At 35.6% G+C, this 25553-nt stretch overlaps 1 protein-coding gene across 4 annotated transcripts in view; it reads left to right on the top strand.

The window, feature by feature from the left end:
• SPHKAP (SPHK1 interactor, AKAP domain containing) overlaps positions 1–25553 on the top strand; it is a 195625-nt gene that overhangs the window by 53886 nt on the left and 116186 nt on the right. For 3 of the 4 annotated variants that reach the window (XM_054478461.2, XM_054478460.2, XM_063648027.1), the window contains one exon: positions 20272–20379. In XM_054478461.2, the coding sequence (XP_054334436.1) occupies positions 20272–20379 (108 nt within the window). Of the gene's footprint in view, positions 1–17040; positions 17102–20271; positions 20380–25553 lie in introns of all 4 variants that reach the window. The other variant, XM_063648026.1, reaches the window with a different exon arrangement.

Raw genomic sequence — 25553 nt, 5'->3', positions numbered from 1 at the left:
CTTCGATGTTACTATGATAATTGTTTTAGAAGCCAGGAACTGTACCCAAATAAGATGTTGAGCTTAATCAATAAATGTGTGTGCTCTGACTGCTCCAAGGACATGCCATCTTGTTAGAGGCTAATGCAGCTGGTAACTTTAAGTGACGGCCAATGCTCATTTACTATTCCAAAAATCCTAGGGCCCCTATGTATTATGCTAAATCTACTACCTGGGTTCTATAAATGGAATAACAAAGCCTGGATTACAGCACATCTGTTTACAGCATGGTTTACTGAATATTTTAAGCCCCCTGTTGAAGCCTACTGCTCAGAAAAAAAAGATTCCTATCAAAATATATTACTGCTCATTGACAATGAATCTGGTCACTTGAGATCTCTGGTGGAGATACACATGGAAATTAATAATGTTTTCATACCTGCTAACACAACATCCATTCTGCAGCCCATGAATCAAGGAGTAATTTTGATTTTCAAGTGTTAATGTTTAAGAACTGCATTTAATAAGGCTATAACTGTCATAGATAATAATTCCTTTGATAGATCTGGGCAAAGTAGATAGAAAGTCTTCTAGACAAGATTTACCATCCTAGATGCTATTAAGAACATTTATGGTTCATGGAAGAAGGTCAAAATATTAACATAAACATGAGTTTGAAAGCTGATTCCAACTCTCATGAATGACTGAAGGGTTCAATGCACGTGGTTGAAATAACAAGAAAACTTGAATTGGAAGTAGAGCCTGAAGAATGGCTGAATTGCCGCAATCTCCTGATAAATCTTGAAGGAATGAGGAATTATTTCTTATGGAAAGAAAGTGGTTTCTTGAGACGGACTCTACTCCTGGTGAAGATGCTGTGAACGTTTTTGAAATGACAACAAAGGATTTAGAATATTACATAAATGTAATTGATAACACAACAGCAAGTTTTGAGAGGATTAACTCCAATTTTGAAAGTTCTCCTGTGGGTTTAATGCTATCGAATAGCATTGCATGCTCCAGAGAAATATTTCGTGAAAATAGAGTTCATCAATGTGGCAACGTTCTTTGTTGTCTTATTTTAAGAAATTGCAACAGCTACTGCAACCTTCAACATCGAACACCTTGATCAATTAGTAGCCATCAACCTGGAGACAAGATCATTCACCAGCAAAAAGATTACAACTCACTGAAGGCTCAGATGATTGCTAGCATTTTTTTAGCTACAAAGTATTTTTAATTAAGCTACATACTTTTTTGGTTATAATGCTATTTCACACTTAATAGAGTATAGACATAACTTTTATGTGCATTGGGAAACCAAAAATTTTGTGTGTCCCTTTATCGTGATATTTGATCTGTTGTGGGGGTCTGCGACTGAATCCACAGTATCTCTGAGATGTGCCTATATAAATCCATAGAAAAAAGATATTGTTTTCATTAAAAGCTACAAGCCAAGATCGTCCTTAGATCTGCAATAGACATCAGCAAGTTCAGCAGAAGGTACTCAGAAGGATGATCAAGATTTGAATTGGGAAAGAGAATATACACCCAAACTTGGAAAGGGCTGCTGCAAATTAATGAAGAAGTCAGTACCCTTCCTGGTAATATATTTTTTAATATTTATAACACATTCCTTTCATTTCAAATATTCTGTCAAGCTTACATAATAATTGCTTTTAAAAGACAATTTAGTAACTGTATATGCCACTGTGGGGCTGTCATTGCTTACCTTCTCTTAAAAAGAGTAGTTCACCGATGTTTTCTTCTTCTTTGTATCCAGAACAAAAGCACCCAATAAAAAGACATTTAATATTGAATGGTTTTATGCCTTTATTGATCATTTTATTATTAAATAATATTGCAAGCTAATTCTTTACAATCTTGTAAAGATTCTTGCAAAGATTACAGAACAGAGAAAGTGAAGGTCCATGTGTTAAATGCACATGCAATGTATGTTCTGTACAAAAAAGGCAAAAAGAACAAGGACAATTACATCTGAGAAGTAGCAAAGCTGTCCTGATAAATCACCACTCTTCACAGTCAATCAGCCTTCACTGAGAGTAACATGGATAATTGAAATCTATCGGTAATTCCCCAAACTCATTTCATGTAATCGTGTCATCTTTTTCCTCATCAAATCTTTTTATTAGAACTGACATATTGCTAAATTAACTGGTGGGAGAAGTAAAACAAGGGTCCACAAGACAATGCATTAGTTGGATAATCAGCCTCCGAAAAAAATTGCAAGTTGACTGAATTTCTTTCACATGTTTCATAATGAATCTCTAAGGGTTTCAGGAATCCTACCCAGACACAATTGCTTGTGTTCCTCAGATTTCCTCTGTAGTGTTGGAGAAATATGGTCCCTGGAAGCTGCAGCTCTGAAAAAGCCATAGCGTCAGGAAAGAGACTTTGGTGTGCTTATTCGAAGGAGGAACTCTTCAATATATATTTTTGGTAGTGAGAGTTGGCCTTTCCCCAGAGCTAAGATGACCATACCATACAGTGACAATTTTCATATATCATCCTGGTATTTTGTTAATAGACCCCCGTTTGCTCTCAAAAGTGCTTTGGTATGCAAAATAACTTATATGGTCATCCCATCTCTGACTTCAGAATTATCTTTTCTCTCCCTCTCTCTTTTTTAAGAGCTAGGAAAGTTAGATAAATTCACACTGAGGTTTTAGTGATTGCTTAATGGAGTGGTGACAAATAAATTGTGTTTGCTACTACTATTACCCCCTCCCTTAACTGACATTGATAATTGAGCCTATTGAACCTGTACATGACCTCAGAATTCTACTTATTACAAAGCTCTAAACAGACACTTTCAATCCATCCAGGTTGGAAAGTGAGCTAACCTCTATGTCACCCTAATTAATGTGCACTGAGACACAGGGGCAGTTTTAATGTATGCAACATGATTTCCCAAAATAATGCATTTAAAATGATAGAATTACAAAATATTACAAGAAAAAATGGAAAAGAGCTGCTGGGTAGGGAGCCCTAAAGTTCTTCCCGTTAGAATCCCTTGAATTATATTTAACATAAGCATTGTCTGATGCCCCCATCTCATACAACCACTCCTTCTTTTTGTTGTTATTGTTGTTGTTTTTGTTTGTTTTTGTTGTTGCTGAGGCATATCACTCTGTCTCCCAGGTTGGTGTGCAGTGGCACGATCTCAGCTCACTGCAACCTCCACTTCCTGGGTTCAAGCGTTTCTCCTGCCTCAGCCTTCCGAGTAGCTGAGATTACAGGTGTACGCCATGACACCTAGTTAATTTTTTTTGTATTTTTAGTAGAGATGTGGTTTCATCATGTTGGCCAGGCTGGTCTCCAACTTCTGACCTCAAATGGGCCACCCGCCTCGGCCTCCCAGAGTGCTGGGATTACAGGCATGAGCCACCATGCCCAGCCCAACCACTCCTTCTTATAAGCCAAATACAACCACCATTACTAAACTGAATCTTAGGGATTTTACACTAAATGAGCTAAATGATTACAAGTGTCATTCTTCTATATTTGTTTAAAACTAGGTGAAAATTCTTCCTAGTCTCTTTATAATAAATAAAAAAACGGTTATCTCCAGGGCAGCAGTGGGATATTGTGTATCAAACCTGGACTTGGAATTGAGAGACCTGAATTAGATCCCAGGTTTCTCTTCTTACTGTATGTGCTTAGGCCAGTGATGTAACCTGTTTGACTCAGATTCTCTAAGGTTAATGTGATACTTACATACAAAAAGGTTTGTGTATGCCCTTGGCACATAGTTGATGCTCAATGAATATTAGTTTGTTCTAAACAAATAATCTTTTAGACAAGGGAAATCTTTCTTTAAATGAAATTTTAAAATAGATGTAAATGTAGCATGCAATGTGCCTCCATTATACTGAATATCTGTTAGATTTTCCTTTCCTCTGAAAGCATTATATTCAATGTCATATTTCTACAATAGCTGGGCATTTTCAATCTACGCTTTACTTAGACTGAAGGTTTGCTATTTGGGATATAGTGAAACCGAGTCTCTGCATAAGAGTCATGTGAGGAAAAACTTGTTGGAGAAAAATCAACACCTGGAATATCCTTCTCTTTTCATGTCATGTTAATTAAATCCACCTTAAACTTGGACTTATCAAAGGCGGCAAACTGAAAACACTTCAGGTTCCCAGAGGCAGAGTTTGATCTTAATATGACATCTGAACAGCTTTATGAAGTTTCAAGAGCATTCTTGGCCATGATCCCCCACTTTAAACGGACTTAAATTTGCCGTAAACAGTGGCAAAGCTATATCTGAAGAATGACAGGATGGATGTCCCTGGATATTTCATTTTATTCTGCAAAATACACTTTCATCTAAGTTCATATCTTTTTGATAAGATGTAATTAATGAAGCAATTTAATTAATGTGTTCAGGCACAGGCATACAAATCGAAAGGCTTTTTCAGTCTGATCCATATCTCTAGAGACATTTTTATTTATTTTATGTTTTTTTATTATACTTTAAGTTTTAGGGTACATGTGCACAACGTGCAGGTTTGTTACATATGTACACATGTGCCATGTTGGTGTGCTGCACCCATTAACTCATCATTTACATTAGGTATATCTCCTAATACTATCCCTCCCCCCTCCCCCCACCCCACAACAGGCCCCAGTGTGTGATGTTCCCCTTCCTGTGTCCAAGTGTTCTGATTGTTCAATTACCACCTATGAGTGAGAACCTGCGGTGTTTGGTTTTTTGTTCTTGCGATAGTTTGCTGAGGATGATGATTTCCAGCTTCATCCATGTCCCTACAAAGGACATGAACTCATCATTTTTATGGCTGCATAGTATTCCATGGTGTATATGTGCCACATTTTCTTAATCCAGTCTATCAGTGTTGGACATTTGGGTTGGTTCCAAGTCTTTGCTATTGTGAATAGTGCCACAGTAAACATACATGTGCATGTGTCTTTATAGCAGCATGATTTATAATCTTTTGGGTATATACCCAGTAATGGAATGGCTGGGTCAAATGGTATTTCTAGTTCTAGATCCCTGAGGAATCGCCACACTGTCTTCCACAATGGTTGAACTAGTTTACAGTCCCACCAACAGTGTAAAAGTGTTCCTATTTCTCCACATCCTCTCCAGCACCTGTTGTTTCCTGACTTTTTAATGATTGCCATTCTAACTGGTGCGAGATGGTATCTCATTGTGGTTTTGCTTTGCATTTGTCTGATGGCCAGTGATGATGAGCATTTTTTCATGTGTCTTTTGGCTGCATTAATGTCTTCTTTTGATCAGTGTCTGTTCATATCCTTTGCCTACTTTTTAATGGAGTTGTTTTTTTCTTGTAAATTTGTTTGAGTTCTTTGTAGATTCTGGATATTAGCCCTTTGTCAGATGAGTAGATTGCAAAAATTTTCTCCCTTTAGGACTTCATGTCTAAAATACCAAAAGCAATGGCAACAAAAGCCAAAATTGACAAATGGGATCTAATTAAACTAAAGAGCTTCTGCACAGCAAAAGAAACTACCATCAGAGTGAACAGGCAACTTACAGAGACATTTTTATTAGTCAGGGTTTTATTGCTTTTAGACGAGAGCCCCACCAATACTTCTGAGAAGCTAAGAAGTACTTTCACTGTGTTTCAAAGCTACATAATCACGTGATGGAAAATAGATATAATATTCTGTATTTGTAGAAGCTGTTTTTCTCAAAGAAGCAAGGACTTTAAGTATAAATAAATAAAATTAAAGAAAGATCAGCATTATTGAGCTTATTCACATCTCTATAGAAGGAAGACACAAGAATTTCCCCCTGGAGTATAAACCACTCTCAAATCTCAAACACTCTCTTCTGATCTAGCAGCCTGTCAGTGGTCTTCAGGCTGGTTTCTGATACCAGAGCAGAGAATGGCCTAGCCAATTTTTGCAAAACAGCTAGATGTTCTGTTTTATCACCATTCTGCAAGAGTAATCAGAAGCATTGAAGAAATGGGGGGATATTTTTAAGAAAAGAAGTAGAGAATTATCCTACTAAAAGTGACATTTAAAGAAAGCTAATCTGATCGTTTTCAAGAGAATTCCTTAAAACAAAGACAGCTTGCAATCTGGGATCTCAGGAGGGGAATACTGGATGGGGATGGGGATAGCAGAGGGGAGGGGAGGTGGAACCAGTGTAGGGGTAGTGGATGGAGAGACAAAGAAACCTGGGTGAGATACCTTTGGCAGTCAAGATCAGGAGGACTCATTGGCCATAAGGGCTGAACAGGAGAATGACTACTTAGGCTAAGATGTTTATGAGTGGTGGTACATCTGAGACCATTGGGAAGGGGGCACTGGGAGACAGAGAGGAGAAGCCATGAGTTCAGATTCAGCCCAGTTGCATCTAAAGAGCCAGACACAACATTCCCTCTGGAGGCAATTTCATTCACCATCTAAGGAAACTTCTGTATGCCCTGAGCCACATCAACATCAGGGTTGTACTGAGGACAGAATGCAAGTAATAAAACCTTTGATGAAGGGCTCATTTTCTCTTCCTTCAGCAAAAGCAGGTCAAGAATGGCTTCTATTGCCTTAAAGGCAACCAGGTCCACACAGAAAGAGAGAGGTGGGACTGCCTGTGTTGCATGGAGAGCTTATCCTCTAGAAGACGTCCGTGTGGTGACCCTAGGTGGGAAAATTTTAAGCCATCAATTATGGTTGTTTTGCAGTTTGAATACAATTCAGCTTCTTATTCCGAAGTCAGTCTGTTTGAGGACTTCTCTTCTGGACTCTGAACTCCCCCCACTTCTCGTTGCCTCCAGCAATTTTTTCTGTACAGTGGTGACAGTCCAACATGCCAGCCTTGTTCTGTTCTCTATAGCTCAGTTCCTTGAGCATCCTTTTCGCTGTGTGTGAAGAGCCCCTGGAAGGAACCTGCATGCTTTTACTTTTTAAAAAAAAAAAAAAAATCAAAAAGGGTGACTCTGAAAACTTAAAATAGCTTAGAACATTTTGTGGAGTTGAGGCTGATGCTGCACTGCAGCAAGTGATCTGTTTTTCTGAATTTCTGTGGTCATTACCCTAAGACTTCTGTATATTATGTATTAAATATCTCTCCAGAAATACAACAGGTTGACATTGAATATATCTAATCTGGCATTAAAAATTCTCCTTTCTATCTTTGGGTACTTAAAAAAAGACTAGCCAGCCCTGCTCCCTATCACTAGCCTCAAGGTCTCCTCTGTTTTCTTTCAGTCCCTCTTCTAAGAAAAGTTCCCAGCATAGTAGCCTGGAGTAGACACTGCATTCCCCACCCGTCCTCATAGCATCCGTCTTTCTCATATCCTGCCAGACTCACCCTTCTGATTAAAGTGCCAGTTTTCAGTCCTGCCAGTTTCAAAGTAGGAAGAAATAACATGGCTCAGATAAATTGGAACCTGTCTCTACATGGGACCTTCTGCCTCATGATCCCTTACAATGAGCCCTCTCCTTTGCCCGCTAACATTCACTAGGCACATCTCCGCCTCTTGAGAAGTGAACTCACTCTGAAAGACTCATATTAGGGCTCATACTCTCCAGGATGGAAAGCATCCAAGAAACAGATGTATCCCTTCACAGATTATGTGCCCATCTGCATGAATCTTAAAAGGCAGTTGTTTCCTGTAGCTTTTTCCCAAGAAGAGAAGAGTCAGAGAAAAGAGAACTGTCTCTTTTTTATTTTATTTTATTATTTTATTTTGTCTTGCTCTGTCACCCAGCCTGGAATGCAGTAGTGTCATCATGGCTTACGGTGACCTCAAACTCCTGGGCTCAAGTGATCCTCCCACCTCAGCCTCCTGAGTAGCTTGGACTATAGGTGCAAGGCACCATGCCTGGCTAATTTTTTGTTTTTATTATTTTGTAGGGACAGGGTTTCACAATATTGCTCAGGTTGGTCTTGAACTCCTGGCCTCAAGTCATCCTCCTGCCTCGGCCTGTCAAAGTGCTGAGATTACAGGCAGGAGTCACTGCAGCCAGCCATATCACTTGTATTTTAATTGCCACAGTCCAAAGGCATGCACCAATACTCAAGAGATATGTGGCCATTAAATTTATTGTCCCTTTGTCTAGTGGCAAATTCTGCACTACCTGTACTTTGCATACCAATACAAAATAATCCAAAGTCAATGGAAGGCTTTCATGCACTTCATATATTTTCCTACATGTGTGTTTCTTATATTTTCCTTCACTTAGCATTAAAATCACATTCCCTTCACTGATAGTATAAATATTATAGCATTATGCTGACTCTAAATAACAATTAATCAGCTGTCCTCTATTTATGTGTCTAACTTGATTCTGCTTAAACTATTGCTGATCATTCATAAATTATACTATATTTGCATTTCCTGAGTGTATCTGTTTTTGTAACTCTTGCATTTTATACTTGAGACTCAAACTCAGTTACTGCATTCATGTGGATAAAGCTCTGATCAACTTTCAAAGCCTTCTTCAGCCAGCTGACATCTGTGTGATATGACAGAAGCAGTGTGGCTTGATACTTCTCTTCCAGTCCTCATCAGTTCCCAAGCTCTAACTAGTCCTCTGTACTCTTATTCTTTTGACAACATTAAGATACAATGTAGCTTCCAGAATATGAGTAATTGTGTGGCACAAGAAAAATAGGGAGATATCTGAGACTGTACGGAAGCTATGCAGGTCATTTCTTGCCATCTTAGGATGCTTTCTGGCCCAGGGTAACATACAAAGTCTCTAAATTACATATATGGGGACATAAATTCCAAAGAAAGGAGGGCTTTTGTTCATAAAGCATCTCCATTTTATGCTCAAATTACATCCTTATGTGATATTTGTCAGAGATAAATGCTCCATAAAACAGTGTAATCCATATTTATTTACCAGAAGCAAACTTAGACCGGGTATATATTGCAAAAAGTATTTCATAGATAAGGACTTTCCTACTAGAAAAACACAATTAGTTTATCTGAAGGTCACTCATTTGTATGTTTATCATGAGATGACAATTTTACCTTTTCTCTTCTCTGGTAGTCTTCCCTCCTACCCCCCCTTCACAGTAAAAGGACAGAATGAATGGTAGGCTCACTAATAACCATTTCCTTCCCAACCCTTCTAACCAATCATACCTTTGATCTGGTAAATTCTTTTTGATAACGGAGAATGATTTTGTTTCAAGAGCTAAAAGAACTCCATTATTTTACAGTACTTTTAAAATAATCAGTTACAAAATTTCTAAATTTTCTTAGGTGTCAATGGTATAATGCATGAATGCTTTACATCCAACCAAATAGAATTACGGAATATGTCATATGAATAATAAAATAATATTCACACTTTGGAAGCAATTTCTCCTTTTTGTCAAAGGAGGCTAATACACAAGGACTCAGGCAGTCATCCAATAAAATCATAATTAAGAGAAAAATGTTATCCTAACATTTAATTAAACCTTCTGAGAAATGGAGACTAACTCACTCAGTTTCTGATGCCAAATTTTTTCTTCCACACAATAATTTTATTTCCATTTTCTTTTGTTGTTTCTTCTTAGTAGTTCAGTGTGCTTTAAATAGGCATTTCACAGTTTCCCTGTGAAATAATGGAAAAGTATTTATATCCCAGAGTAGAAAACAAAAGACTATAGAATTCTCAGAAAGTTTGCTATGCCATAAGCTAAATCAGCATGAAGTTAAATGTATAAAATTACATGAAACCTCCTGACTTCTAGTCTAGCATGAGTGTGTGTGTGTGTGTGTGTGTGTGTGTGTGTGTGTGTATACTAGGCTTTTAAACTATTATAAAATATTTAAGTCGGCAATTAAGCATTAATTAAGCCAGTGACTAAACTTTGCAAAATTATACTAAAAATGTTTTGTAGACTCTTAGAATGCTTCAAGACATTAAAGAATATCTGGCCCAGCTCAGCAATGAATTTCTTTTCAATGAAGGATAAAAGATTCTTTTCCCACTACTGGGAACCTTCATTTCCCATCACTTCCTCCACCACTCATTCTGCACCAGCCATTTACTGTCCTTCAAACACACCAGGCACACTCCTGCTATGAACATTTGCTTTCCCCGGTAATCTCTGCCTGGGAGGCTGCTCTGCCCTCAGATGGGAGTGTGGCTGGCTTCTCACTTCATTCAGATCTCTGCTCAATGTCATCCTTAGAAAGGCCTGCCAAGATATACTTTCCAAAATAGCATCCCTTATTTCCTTATATGTTTGTCTGGCTTTATTTATTTTCATAGTAGTTTTTATTATCTGACATATATGCTTATTTATAATTTATGTGATTATGACGTGTCCTCCTACAACAGAATGAAAAGGAAAATGGTTTTTTTGTTGTTGTTATTCTTGTTTTGTTCACCAATGCTCCAGTTAAATAAACAGCACCTAGTACAGACAGCAGGTGCTCAACAAGTAGTCGAATGAAAGAACGAATGAAAACTTAATATGGATGGCATTATCCTCGTTTTATAATAGTATTCCAAAGCTAACATTAAATATAGAGTCTAATACTTTTGAATATGATATGAGCCAATATGGAATCCATGCTTAGTTTTTTATTTTAAAAGTATCTTGAAAAAAGATATCTTAAAATGGAAAGGAAAACAAACCACAAGAAATACCACTATCATCTGTTAGAATTACTAAAATAAATGTAAAAGCAAAAATTGACAACACTGAGTGCTGACAAGGATAGGGACAAGTTGGACTCTCATACCTTGCTGGTGGAAATGGAAAATGGTAAACCCACTTTAAAGGACATGTTTTCAGTTTCTTATAAATTTACCATATGACTTAGTAATTTCATTCTTGGGTACTTACCCAAGAAAAGTAAAACCTTAAATTTAGACATAAACCTGTAGGAAAATGTTTATAGCAGCTTTGTTTATATTTGCCCCAAACTGAAACAACCCAAATTTCCTTCAGCTAATGAATGGCTTTAAAAAAAAACTCTGTGTATCTCCATAGAATGGAATGCTACTCAGCAACAAAAGAAAACAAATGACTACTCATGCATACGATAATATAGATGAATCTCAAACTCATTATGCTAAGAGAAAGAAACACATCATAAAAGGCTACATATTATAGGACTCCATCTGCATAACATTTTAGAAAAGGCAACATTTTAGGGATACAAATCAAATCAATAAATTAGAATAAAGCTATAATATTGTGTAGGGATACAAATCAGATCAATAAATTAGAACAAAGCTAAAATATTGTCTTTTTATCTCTTAGTATGTCACAATTTTTTCTCTTAATTTGTCACGATTTTTCACTTATTCAGGTCCTCTTTTCAACGCACCAATAAAATTTTGCAATTTTCTTTATTCACCTTCTACAGAAAAAAAAAAAGAAGGAAAGGAAAGAAATCAGATCAGTTGTTGCCAGGGGCTGGGACTTAGGATACATTTAACTAAAAGGAGAAGGATGGATTTGAGGAAGGTGATGAAACTGTTCTGTATCTTGATTTGGCTGCTGGTTACACAATCGTGCATTTTTCAAAACTTGTTGAACTTTACACATAAAAAGTGAATTCTGTAGGAATGCGGTATCTCTATCAAGAAAATGTTACCTGGAGTAAAGATGTCATTATATTGCCAAGCAAATAGGTCAAAGTGTCTTAGTACTTGCCTTCATTCCAATCATCTCTTCTCCATCTTCACCATTCACTATTCAAATCCAATCAGCCACTCACATCGCAGTCTTCTTGTGTAAGAAAATGTAACTGAGTGCCCTAGAAAGAGCCTAGAACTGCAACAGGAGCCTGGAGAGTCTCCTCTGAGTGATGCTCATGCCTCTTCCAATGGGCTTCTCTGGCTCCCTTTATTTTACTGCTCCTCTTGCTTTTTCTCTCCACATCTCCAGCACACATTCATTAATACTTTGTGTCTCATTCGAAAGTTAACATCACACTGTCCAAAGTTATCATCAAGTGTAGAGCCTAATAAATGTATTCAAGATATGTTGATAAGAGATTTTGATGTCTAACAGCAAGCAGCTGCCCTGTACCAATGGCATGTGGGGAGAAAAGTGTGGGACACAAATTGAATACGTATATACTTATATAATACTCATATATACTGGGAAGCATGCACCTTCCAATATTCTGAGGAAGAAATTTTGTTTGTATTACAAAGACTTTACAAGAACAGAGAAGTATTTATATTGGGGCAGGCTGTTTCAGTTATATCTTGAGGGTTGGGGAAGAACGTTGATGAAAACTTCAGGGAGCAGGTGGAATTATATGAAAAAAAAAATGTGTGCATCATAAAGGCTATATGGTAGAGCTGTTTATTAAACCCGTGGATTATAGCAAAGCATTTACGGAGGGACATAATCTGAGACAAAGCCTAGGAAATGTCTAAATTGGGCAAAATGCAGTATCTTAAACATTAGAGTTTAGTCACTGTTCATCAAAAGATTAGCAAGAGAGAGCTGAATTAGAATCTGTTCTGTCTTGAATGCTAGCCTATTGTTTGGCAAAAAGCCCATAAAACTTTGGGCTCACCCACAGCAAATATTGTCCTTCTGTCTTGTTTTGCAAAACCTAGCTTAGTTTCTGACAGGATTAGAAGGTCCTCAGTCGTATTTATTGGATCAGTTAGTCAATTGAAGTTAAAGTCTTATGAGAGAATTATATAACCTCAGTAATAATATTAGTAATAACAATAGCTACTCTTTGTGAGCACTTGAAATAATCAGATACTATGTGCATTCATTATTTCTAATGTCTACAAAAGATTCCTCATTGTGAATAGAAGAAATACCACACTCATTTTTGGGAAAATTGAGTCTCAAAGAAGTTAAGTGACTCGCCTTGGGTTGAACAGTTAAATAATGGAAGAATTGGAATTTGAAACCAGATTTGTCTTCAAAGCTTACATTTTTATTCTTTATTTTGGTTTTAGTGAGCTAGATGGATTTCAGAGATAAGGAAGATAGAGAGATGAGAGAATTACAATACGAATACATAGGACCTTTGTGTGTGTCCAGCCTTCCCTAACTTCCTTTCTCAAGTATCATCTCTGTTTTAGTTTGTGAGAGCTGCTATTACAAAATACTCTAAACTGTGTAATTTGCAAACAACAGGAATTTATTGCTCACAGTTCTAGAGGCTGGAAATTTCAAGATCAAGGCAACAGCAGATTCAGTGTCTGATGAAGGCTCATTCTCCATAGATGGTGCCTTTTTGCCATGTCCTCACATGGGAGAAGTGCAAAAAGCTTTCAAGCCTTTTTTTATAAGGGCACCAATTCCATGCATGAGGGCAGAGCCCTTTTAACTTAATCACCTCCCAAAGGCCTTACCTCTTAATGCTAACACAATGGGGATTCGATTTTAACCTATGAGTTGGTGGGGCGGGGTGGGGAGAGAGGAGGACACATTCAGACTGTAACAATCCCCATCCCATTTATTCCCTATCACTGCACTATGTTTATTTCTTCATGATACCCACCACAGTGTGTAATTAAGTGTGTACTTCAATGCTCCTTTATTTTCTGTTTGGCTCCCATGCCAGATATTAAGTTCCATAAATACGGAGACCAGTTATGTATTACTCACTGTTGTGTTACCTGCAGAGTAATCCGTGGTATGCACTAAAAAATTGCTATTTTTTAAGTAATTGAAAGAACTCAAGTAATTACTGATTGTTAAGTAATTTGCTCTCCAAATTAAACTTTGGAGAGCAGACTATAAGACAGGAAATAGATAAAGAGATGTTCCAGATAGCACCAAATTTTCAAGCCAGGGTAACTGGGAGAATTGTCCTGACATCAACTGCAAATAGGGAAGTCAGGAAGTCAGGTTTCTTTCAGGCACTGAAGTGGGGAAGGAGGGAGTATGTATGTAGACATGAATAGTCCAAGGTGACAGCAAGAAATCCAAAAGTAATAACTAACAGGAGTGCGAAAAGCCAAGCTTTACAGAAAGGTTAAACCTGGAGCTACAGATCAGCGAGTCATCCCTCCAGGTGGTAATTAATTCCTTGAGACTCCATGAATGATAAGGAGATATGGAAGATGATTGATGGGAGTAGAAAGACCAACACATTGACGACCAAACTATAAGGAATACTTATATTTATGGCACCTGGGGAGGAAAAACTAGCTAAAAAGAGAGACATGTCATCTCCACCTGCTCTGATATATCCAGACAACACAGATCCACCTTTCAACGCTCTAGTCAAGGGCAAAGCCCTTTGCCATCCCTTCCCTGAGGGAGAACTGACCAGTCCATCCTTGGTGATAGCTGACCTGGATTGTCATGGATCAAAGCACCAGATTTCCTTTATCACAGTCAGATATCAGAGTCAGATATCTCTAGAAGAGTTATCACTCTTAATATTCTCAGTGCTGACATCAAAAGAGCTCAATGAGTATTGGTTGACTGATATTGACTGAAGGAGAGTAGAGAAGTAGGAGGAGAAAAATGAGAATGGCGCATCACAAATAATAAATAAAAGAAGAGGAATTGTCAAATGTTGTGAAGAGGCCAAGAAAATGTTCGATGAAACAGATATTGTCTAAATTTTCCTGCATTTCTGATACTAATAGCAACCATATATCAATTGCATACTCTGTTGAGGCTAGCCCTTTACAAGCATGTTCTCATTTCACCCTTAGAATAAACTTCTGAAATGTCTTTAATTATCTTCATGTAATAGATGTAAAAACTAAGTCCCACAGAAGTTAAATGACTTGCCCAAGCTCATTCAGTAAGATGAAATGGGATTTAATTTCAGTTCTGCCTCCAAACCTCCAAGATTAACCATCAGTCACTGTCTTCTCCAATTTAAATTACTTAAAAAATATTAAGACATTGCTCAGTGATTTTTGGGGCTGTGTGCAGAGTCTATGTCTCCCTCTCAGTCTAATCAATACTAAATTTCTTCAACTTGATTCTCTATATAAAAAGAAACATAACTGTAATATAGAGCAAGAGGATCTTCCTAACCTTATTTACTGAACTCATGAAATTTGAAAAGAAAATGTGCCATTATTATTTCAAATTTGTGAACACACAAAACATTCATTATTAGCTCTTCATCTAAAATAAGTAAGTCCATAACTAAAAATAGCAGACAAATAAATGAGCCATTGAGAGCCTGGTGAGTTTTTCTCTTTTCCTTCTCAGAAAGTGACTCTCTCAGCAGAGAGAATATATTCATAAAGCTTCAAAATTGTTGAATTCTCAAGCACATATTCTTCCTTCAAGCATTCTTCTTTTCCTAATGATTTGTCCAAGCCATGAAACTAAAAGCTTTTCACAGACTAGAATTGCTTTACATATGATGCTAAGTGGTTTACTGGAGTCTGCATTTTTATTCTCTTTTGCTTATTTGGCTCTCAATGCATACTATTTGAGAAAGGGAGAGGGAGGAGGAGCAAAAGAGGAAGGGAGGAGGAGACTTACGTGATATTTGGCATAGAAGTGGCCTTCAGATCATTTGCTTTAATTGTTTACCAAAGGCAAAGGGAGGCCGGGAGCTAGTGGACTTAACTACACAGTTAACAAGAAGTGGGGACTGGAATTCAAATCTCCTGAACACATCTGAGCTCAGAGAGAGAGAGAGAGAGAGAGAGAGAGAGAGAGAGAGAGAGAGATGGGTAAATGCATAGACTGGGATTTGGTAGAACCTGAAAATGAGAAGCTATATAATTTCAATGGAACACTGCCTTAGTGGAGGCTCTAATGTCTGGGAGCCTGACTGAAATTCTAGTTCTGCAAAAACTAGATAAATTATTGATCCCTCTAAGCCTGGGCAAAGGAAATAGTAACTGTGATGATAGCTAATGCCTATTGGGCACTTAGGATGCACCAGGCACTGTTTTAAGAACCTTATCAATGTTAGCCTTGAGAATTTACCTCGCAAGTCTAGAAATTTAATTCAGATAATAGTGTAGGTTAGGGTGTTAGCCCAGAGAATTCTCAATAAATGTCCTATTATTTGGTCAATAATTAAAGAATATAAATATTTAATAATGAATCATCTAAATGTTAATGAAATTTATGGAAAAATATATCTTATTTTAATTACTGATATAATCAGATGAACTAATTTTTAATGATGATAAAATTAAAATTTTAAATTTGCATGTATGTGGCGAATGAATATTCTCACCAAACAAAGAAGCTCTCGTCCAAACATTTCTTCTTAAGCACGGCAAGATTTAGGTTTTATTTTAAATTCCAGTTCCTTATTCCGCTGTTTCTGTTTCTTCTAAAGCAAAGATGTGCTTTAGGAAAGATGCACAGAATCCCAGGGAAATGAAAGAGTCAAATGAGAAATCTTTCTAGAATTTTTCATTGAATGAGCAGGTCTCTAAAGCACTTCACATTTTCCTCACTTCTAGGATAGGACAGAGTAAGATCTTTGCATATTTTTAGTTATTTATTTTTAAAATAGGTTCAAAAAAATTAATATCTTTAAAATATCTGCTGAGGACTCGGCAGATTAATCTGTCTGTGCACATTTCTCTGTTAGAGAAGTAAGTGCAGGTGAAATCCCACAGGTAGCCAGCTCTTCTCCCAACTAGCCTCATCTTCAGACAGCCCCTTTCATAGCTCTGGAATCTTCGCAGTGCGAGGTTTCAGACTGATGACTTTTGGCAAGTCCCCCTCTGCCTGTCTGTGCTTCACCAGGAAAATGTACCCACCCAGCACACCAACTTTCTGAAAGCACCAAGTGAATTGTGTTTTGAACTCTGTCACCTTCCTAAGGCTGATACCGATAAGTGACAGTTGCTTTTCTCTGTTGAAATATTTTGTTGTAACCATGGTATTACGTGTCCTAAATATCTTAGAATGTAGACAAGGTGCAGGATATAATTTTGAGTAGTGAGTTCTAGAATGACTAAGAAGTGATTCTTAGTCAGAATGTTTGTTAAACTGCATTGTAACACATTATTAACTAGTATATTCATTTGATGCCTTTATTTTACACTTGATCTTAGCCAAAAGGCCAAGAAGTGATGATGCCTGCATCTTAAATCTTTAATGTTCTTATAACGCAGAGTTAACGAGTGCTTTGTTTTATTGATGGGTGTTCCAAAATCTAGGGATCACAGAAAGGCAAGGAGCAGAAGCATGATAACATCAGTTGGCGTAAAGATAACTGAAGTAGGTGTAAAAGCATCTTTTCCTTTGAGAAATTAAAATACTGATAATACTTGCCAAGTAGATTAATTACATTTTATAATTTACATCACAAAAAGTTTCCTCTCTTTCAAGAAAATTGTCACCTCAGAATTTCATTAATGGAAAACTAACTTTAAAATGGAAGTCCATAAGAAAATGTAGTTTTATTTACAAAAAAAAAATAGGTGCAGATAAGTTTTTGGAAACCTACCCCAAATCATACCCATTTGTATGGATATATAAGACAGCCCTCTTCAGTAATTTCACATCCAAAGTCAGGCTCTGAACAATTTGGGGCAGAAATTCATATCTCTCTGAGACTCAAGGTCTTCATTTTCAACCTGAAAATTTCTGTAAAGATTTGTATCTTTAAAATAATTCCTACCATACAGCATTGCAAAAAAGATTAAATGAAAAAGTGAAAATATATATATAGGAAAATTTTAGCACAACTTCAACATATTCTAAGCATGCAAAAATAGTAGCTGTAACTATTAATACTACAAAATGCATAACTAAAATTACACCTTAGACCAGAATATTTGCTAAAGAAAATTTGCCATCACACATCTGAAATATTTTCAGTCCTGTCATTTCAGACAGAAGGCATCCAATGTTCTATTATCCTTTTCAGCTACCTTCAAATAGTAACAGTAAAACCCAAGTTCTGAGAGAATAGCTTACCATCTCCATGGCACAGTGTTTCACATATATCATCTCACTGAATACCCTCAGTGATCCCACCAGATGAGTAGTATCTGCATTCACAGATGTGCAAACTGAAATTGAGGGTTTAAGTCATCTGTTTGAGGTCATCCTGCTACTAATGACCAAGTTGGGATTTCAACCCAGTTAGACCACTAATGTTGATGCTGTTAAACTCTATTCTGTGCTGGAAGTACAAGGGAAAGGCATGTGAATGGCATAAAGTGAAGTGGATTTAGAGCCTTTTTCTGCTTTAAATAAAATTCATCTAGGTCAATGGTTTTCAATGTTTTTAACTGAAAATTCTTTTGCACTCAAAATTCTTTTGCACTATAAGAAAAATATTAGGGACCTCAAGAAACTCTTGTTTATATAGATTATACTTATTGCTAATTTCCATATTACAAATTAAAGCTAAGAAAATGTTTTATTTATTTTATTTTAAAATGATAAAACAGAATTTAAATTAAATAAATAAGAATTTATTATTTGACAAAATAATTTTAAAATAATAATAAACACATTATCCTATATAACATATTTTTAAGAAAAATATTTGTTTTCCAAAACAAAACAAAACCCTTTAGCGAGAAGAGTGATTTCAATTCACATGTTTGCAAATCTCCTTAATGTCTGACTTGATACAAGACAGCTGAGCTGTCCTAGCTGCCTCTGCATTCAGTCTGTTGTGCTGTCACACATCATGTAGCCTCTGGAAAACTCCACAGAATATACATGAGACAACAAGAGCAAAAAGAACAAATAACATCTTAGTATCATTATCAAAGTAGTCTGATTGCTGCACTCTCTGAAAGATTTCAGGGACCCTAAGAGGTCCTAGCCCACGCTTTAAGAACCAGTTTAGGTAAAATATTTAAGAGAACTGAGAAGTTCCCTAGCCAACGTCAGTCTACAGTAATAATCCAAGTTTATCATTCAATTACTTGCTCATCCACAAAGGGTCTCTTTGTACTGTTCTGGGAAAGAATGATGAAAATTTATTAATGAAAATTTATCACTAATACAATAAATGATATTTTGATATACGATTATATTTTATATTATTATAAATGATAACATTTATCATTAATACATTTTCATTATTTTTAGATGAGTAATATTACTTATCTAAAATGTGTCAGAATTAGATTTAGTTAACTGTATTCAGAGACTAAAAGTAATGTATTTCTATCTTTACAGAAAAAGAGAAGACAATCTTTTGTTGTACGAATGAAATGTAATTGAAGTACTATCCTATTTTAGTGGCATTAACCAAACTGATTAAATCTGTTATGTTGCTTAAGTGAAAGTAGTAGTCAAGTATTAGCAGACATATACCCTAATAAAATAGAGGGTACCAGAAAAGCACTGGGAATCTTTAAAAAGATGAAGAAAATGTTATACAATATTTGGCTTTTTTTTTTTTTTTTTTGAGACAGAGTTTCACTCTTGTTGCCCAAGCTGGAGTGCAATGGTGTGATCTCAGCTCACTGCAACCTCCGCTTCCTGGGTTCAAGTGATTCTCCTGTCTCAGTAGCTGGGATTACAGGGGCGCGCCACCACGCCTGGCCAACTTTTTGTATGTTTAGTAGAAACGAGGTCCCACCATGTTAGTCAGGCTGGTCTCGAACTCCTGACCTCAGGTGATCCACCCACCTCGGCCTCCCAAAGTGCTAGGATTACAGGTGTGAGCCACCGCGCCCAGCTAATATTTGGATAATTTAAAGACATTAGCAGTTATTGATAATATTTCATCTTCAAAATATCTCAGCTCCAAAATATGCTTGTTCTTCCTTGCTTTAAGAATCCAAGCCCAGAAATAAGATATTTGTAAGTCATATTTGGTTTTGTTAATTCATGTATTCCAATTATTTTTGCCATACCATGCTATTTCTAAATGGCAAATGGTATTTAATGCAATTTGTTTATAAGTTATTTCTAACAACTTTTAAACTTAACATAGTACCTTAGGCATTCTAGAAAAATTGTACACTAGTTCAAAGCTATGTTAGCAGAACCAAAGAAGTGAAGAATCAATATTCCGTCAATGAAAAACCCCATATTTTGTTAATTGAAAATACTTATGGAGTGTGAAAGAACACTAGCACTAAATGAAATTTGATCCCCATTGCCCACAGAGCCATACCCCCAAAACAATCATTTGATTGCAAATTATGCAAAAGCTACACAATTGACATTTCCAGGTGTTGGATTTGATGAGAGAACATCTGTGTTAACATTAATGTATTTCTCTCAAGCTAATTCTAGGTTGGATATTTTATACATTTTAGAGGTGCTATCATCCTGCAAGTTTTTTTCTAACACCCAGAAGTTCTGAGGAAAAGAAAACACCTACAGGATTTTTTTATAAGAAAAAAAAAAAAAGAGCTGCTGTTTAGATAGAAAGCATTGCCGAATAAGAACTGAGTTTTTCTGGGTTCCCCCAGGTTCTTCGCAGCAATAGCCTGCTGGAGTCAACAGACTACTGGTTGCAGAATCAGAGGATGCCCTGCCAAATTGGTTTTGTAGAAGACAAGTCTGAAAACTGTGCTTCTGTAAGTACACAGAATTCTTGGGATGTTGTCTGATAAAGCAGGGAAGCGGGCACATGTACCCATATTTAGGGCCAAAAGTTTCATAATTCATTAAATACCAAGTTGAGAAAATATTCCTTTGAAAATACATAGCTGGTTTATATGGACTGTTAACAAAATAGCATGCAGAGCTAATGTTTGTATCCCCATTTTGCTCATTTTAACAGGTAAGTTATCTAATAGAAAAAATGTTTATATTTTCAAAAATGACTGGGAAAAAGACTCAGAAATAGAATTGTATGATGAGAAGTAAAAAGCCATTCAACAATTTTCTTGTATTCTTTTCAGTATATTTTATATCACCTGCTAGTAGATATTTTCTAATATGAAAAGTGTCTACAAATGTTCCATCATTCTTATATGTTACAGTCATTATTTGAAAACCTTGAAAAAAACTTTTCAACCTAAAAAAATAAACAGGCATACATTTTAATATATTGAAGCTGAGCCTTACATACAAAACTTTCTTTTCCAAGGGAAAAGATATTCTTCCAGATAAACAATATAATTCTTTTAGCTTGGAATGTGATTAGATATTATTGTAGAATATGTTCCTTCCTATATGTTAGAGAAAACTATATGTTTCATTTTGATTGAAATCACCTAGCTCTAATGGGGTCATGATTACAGAGATTGGGGGAGAGTGTTTCCAAAGAGGAGAAAAATGTAATATAATTCGCATGACTAAATTGAGAGCATCAGCTCTGAGCTATTCCTGGAGGTAAGTTGCATGCCAGCATTTCTGTTAAAAGAAACAAAAAAGGAAGCTGAATATGGGATAAGGAGGCTTTTTATATATGATGAGCAGAACTAAAGAACTAGAACTGGCAGACAGAGGATGTTAAACATTTCACACTGCACAAGAAATGCAGTCCATTCAATAGACTGAAGTCAATCCCTTCGTTTAGGCAAAAGTTTATGATTCTGCTACTTTTAGTACTTTTGATCTCTTGTCCAGAAAATTAGTTGCTGGCTAGGATTCTTTGGGGAAAACACAAAGAAGTAAGTGGCAAAAATTTAAGTGATATCTTCTTTGCAAATTCAGTTCTGAGATGAGTTGGAAAATTCAGGCATTTGTGGCTACAGATCTCTAGTTACACAGCCATAAATTGTAAAATGGAGAGGAAAAGCTATCAGCAGACACGCTTTGGTCAAAGTTGTCATTTGAACAGCTCCTCATAAAAAGTCTCTCAGGATAACTCACTAAAGTTGAGGCACTAAAAATTGTGTAGTGAAGGGCAAAGAGTAAATGTTGGGGGTCTGGATTTCAGAGCTACAATTAGAATGCTAACTTTAAATTTTTAGTCCCTTTATAGTGTCAGATGGTATTAGTGTGGTTCAGCTGGTTTATCCTGCCTTTATGATTCTCCCTATTCCTTCCAAAATGGGAAAAACCTATACACAAGTAACAGGCATATTGGAAGAATCATTTGCTCCCAATAGTTTGTAATAATTGAAACTTCCACAAAAATGAAAAATTGAATTTAAAAAGTTGAACTCATAAAAGTAGAGAGTAGAATGGTGGTTACCAGGGGCTGAGATAATGGATTCAGGGAAGGTTGAGAAGATGTTAGTCAAAGGATACAAAATTTAATTTAGATTGAAGGGATAAGTTTAAGAGGTCTATGGTAGAACATGGTGACTATAACTAGAAGCAATACGTTGTATTCTTGAAAAATGCCAAAAGAATGGATTTTAAGTGTTCTCAGCCAAAAAAAAAAAGATAACTATGTGAGTTAATTCATATGTTCATTAGTTCAATTTAGCCATTCCAGAATGTATACACTGTGTATTTCAAAATAGCTTGTTGTACACAATAAGTATATTCAATTTTATTTGTCAATTTAAAACTTAAAGCATTTTTAAAAAGTATCCAGGACTCTAAGCCTAAAGGAAATTTCAGGGTCCCTATGAAAAACTAACCGTAATCTCTCAAAAGTGTCCTGTAGTTGCTTTTCTTAATTTCCAAATCCCCTGTCTTTCTGACTTGGCACATATTTCTAGGATGGGTAGAAGAAACTTCGATGTCCAGAGTTGCACATTCCTGAGGGAAATTATTACCTACAGAAGAAATAGAAGTAAACCACAGAGGTGATGGACTAGGACAAGGAATTCATGAGCAAAACAGCTACACAGAAGCAGTGACCAAAATCGTCAAGGAATAAGGACTTAATTCCTTTTCAAAACCAGTTCTCAACACCAGCATGCAAACGAAAGTATAATTTAAAGACGGAAAATAGATTATATTTTAAAATAATATTCTTATTAAAGTTTAATTTTAAGAACAGTTTTATAAAATCATCCCAAACTTAAATGTCTTTACATATAATCACAAGATAATCTGAGGAACCTGTAGTAATTCAGTTATTATTGCTTTGTAACCGGTTCATAACTCTGGGGGGACCCAACTCCAGGTTATTCTTGCTTCTTTAACTTATTTCAACCTGACCAAAATTAGTAGCCAACATTTTCATATCCAGTTGTGATTGGTTTGGTATTCACTGTAATGAACTTCTAGTGTTTAGATGTGTGGTTTCTTTGATCTCAGTATGTCAGAGGTAGCAAAGTTTCCTGAATTCAAGATGTCCACATAATATTTTTATTGAGGGGCAATCTCAGACTTGGAAAATATTCAGAGTGTTGTGTGCATATTTCAGTACCCCTGTTTGTTCTCAAGTATCAAATGATGAGTTATAGTCATTTCTTCAGTGGGAAACTACACTCATTTCACAGTTAATATAAGAAGTCTTAGTGAAGAGCAGTTTGGAGAAGCTAGAAATATGATAGGCATGCAGAACAGGAACCACTATCCAGGAAGTCTGGCTCAGAAGCCCCCTGAAGACATCTTCAATAGTTTTTCAAAAGCTATGTGTATTAGTCTGTTTACATGCTGCTGATAAAGAAATACCCAAGACTTGGTAATTTATAAAGAAAAAGAGGTTTAATGAACTCACAGTTCCATGTGGCTGGGGAGGCCTCACAATCATGGTGGAAGGCAAAAGGCACAACTCATATGGTGGCAGGCAAGAGAAAATGAGAACCAAGCAAAAGGGAAAATCCCTTATAAATACATCAGATCTCGTGAGACTTAGTCACCACCACCGGAACGGTATGGGGGAAACCACCCCCATGATTCAATTATCTCCCACTGGGTCCCTCTCACAACACATGGGAATTATGGGAGCTACAATTCAAAATGAGATTTGGCTGGGGACACAGACAAACCATATCAGCATCAAATATGAAAACTGTGCTTATGTGTTTCTAATTAAAGTCTCCTATCAACCAATATAATTTTATTTCTTTTTCTAATTTGCTATTCTGAAAAAATATACTCATATACTAACCTTCATGGCATTTTTTAAACCTCATTATTTAAAAGAAAAGAAATGAGGGGTAGGATCATGGAATTGGAAGCCAATCTCCAAAACCCAACAGCTGAGACATTATCTTGATAGAGGTCCTTCACATAAGTGGTAGGAACTGAACTTGTAAGTACTCTTGACTTTTTTTTTTTTTAATTAAAAGTTAAATTAGGCCAGGCATTGTGGCTCACGCCAATAATCACAGCACTTTGGGAGGCTGAGGCAGGAGAATTTCTTAAGGCAAGAGTTCAAGAGCAGCTTTGGTAACATAGTGAGATCCCATCTCTACATACAATTTAAAACTTAGCTGGGCATAGTGGTGCACGTCTGTAGTCCCAGCTGTTCAGGAGGCTGAGGCAGAAGAATTGCTTGAGTTCAGGAGTTCAAGGCTGCAGTTAGCTATGATCCCACTACCGCACTCCAGTCTGAGTAACAGAGTGTGACCCTGTTTCAAAAAAAAGAAAAAGAAAGAAAGAAAAGAAAAGAAAGAAAGCAAAATTAGTTCTTTAAAAATCTTCTACTGCTTTTTCATGTTTACTAGAATTTAATTTTTGACTTTTCAGAAAACATCTTTTGGTTTAATCCTTCATTAACATTACCTTGACCATTCACATTATTTCTATTCATAGTTACTGTCAGGCTGTTTTCGTATTGGTTATTTGAAGACTACCAGCTATCATCCTCCAAACAAATTATACCTTTTTTCTAGCGTGCACTTTAATTGATGAATCACTGTATTTAAAAATGTGTTGTATCTGCCTTAAATTTGTAAACAAGCAGATAAAGCTCTCAAGCAGCCTTCAACATTCCTCACGTGATATTGCAAAACTGAGATGTTTTATAGCTGCTCTGTGAGTCTTCTGTGCTAATGCAATCCAGTGGAAACAATGACAAATGACATCTCATATAATTCGTATTTTATATTATTTCTCCAAATATACCTAAGCCCTATTTGACAAACACCACAGTTGATAAGTTGTTCTATGGAAGAATCTAGACTCACGTGATCAAAGCAATATTACAATATATTATAATTTGAATAATTTGAATGATATATTATATATAATATAACATAATGATATATTATATATAATATAATGATATATTATATATAATATAATGATATATATAATATAATGATATATTATATATAATATAATGATATATATAATATAATGATATATTATATATAATATAATGATATATTATATATAATATATAATGATATATAATATAATATAATGATATATAATATAATATAATATAATATAATGATATATAATATAATGATATATTATATATAATATAATGATATATTATATATAATATAATGATATATAATATAATGATATATTATATAATATAATGATATATATAATGATATATTATATATAATATAATGATATATTATATAATATATAATATATAATATGATATAACATATAATATATAATCATTATATAATATATAATATAATGATATAACAATATATAATCATTATATAATATATTATATAATAATTATAGAACTATGAAAGGACATTTTAAATTATCTAGTGCAGATAGTTACAAAGTTTTCAAGAAGCCTTTAGTGTTTTTTTCTTTAAAAATCAAGTTTCAAAATTATTACTTCTTTAATTTTAGACTACTGAAAAATTGCAATGAGTGCAAAGGATCCCCAGACTCCTCAAATTTTAACATTTTTCCACGTTTGCTTTATCCTTTTCTCTGCATGTACATGTGTTTCTGTGAAAATGTACATATATAATTT

The sequence above is a fragment of the Pongo pygmaeus genome, chromosome 11 (genome assembly GCF_028885625.2).
Source record: "Pongo pygmaeus isolate AG05252 chromosome 11, NHGRI_mPonPyg2-v2.0_pri, whole genome shotgun sequence".
Classification (NCBI taxonomy): Eukaryota; Metazoa; Chordata; class Mammalia; order Primates; family Hominidae; genus Pongo; species Pongo pygmaeus.
The sequence above is the reverse complement of the archived record's forward strand: the minus strand, read 5'-3'. Positions and strand labels throughout refer to the sequence as shown.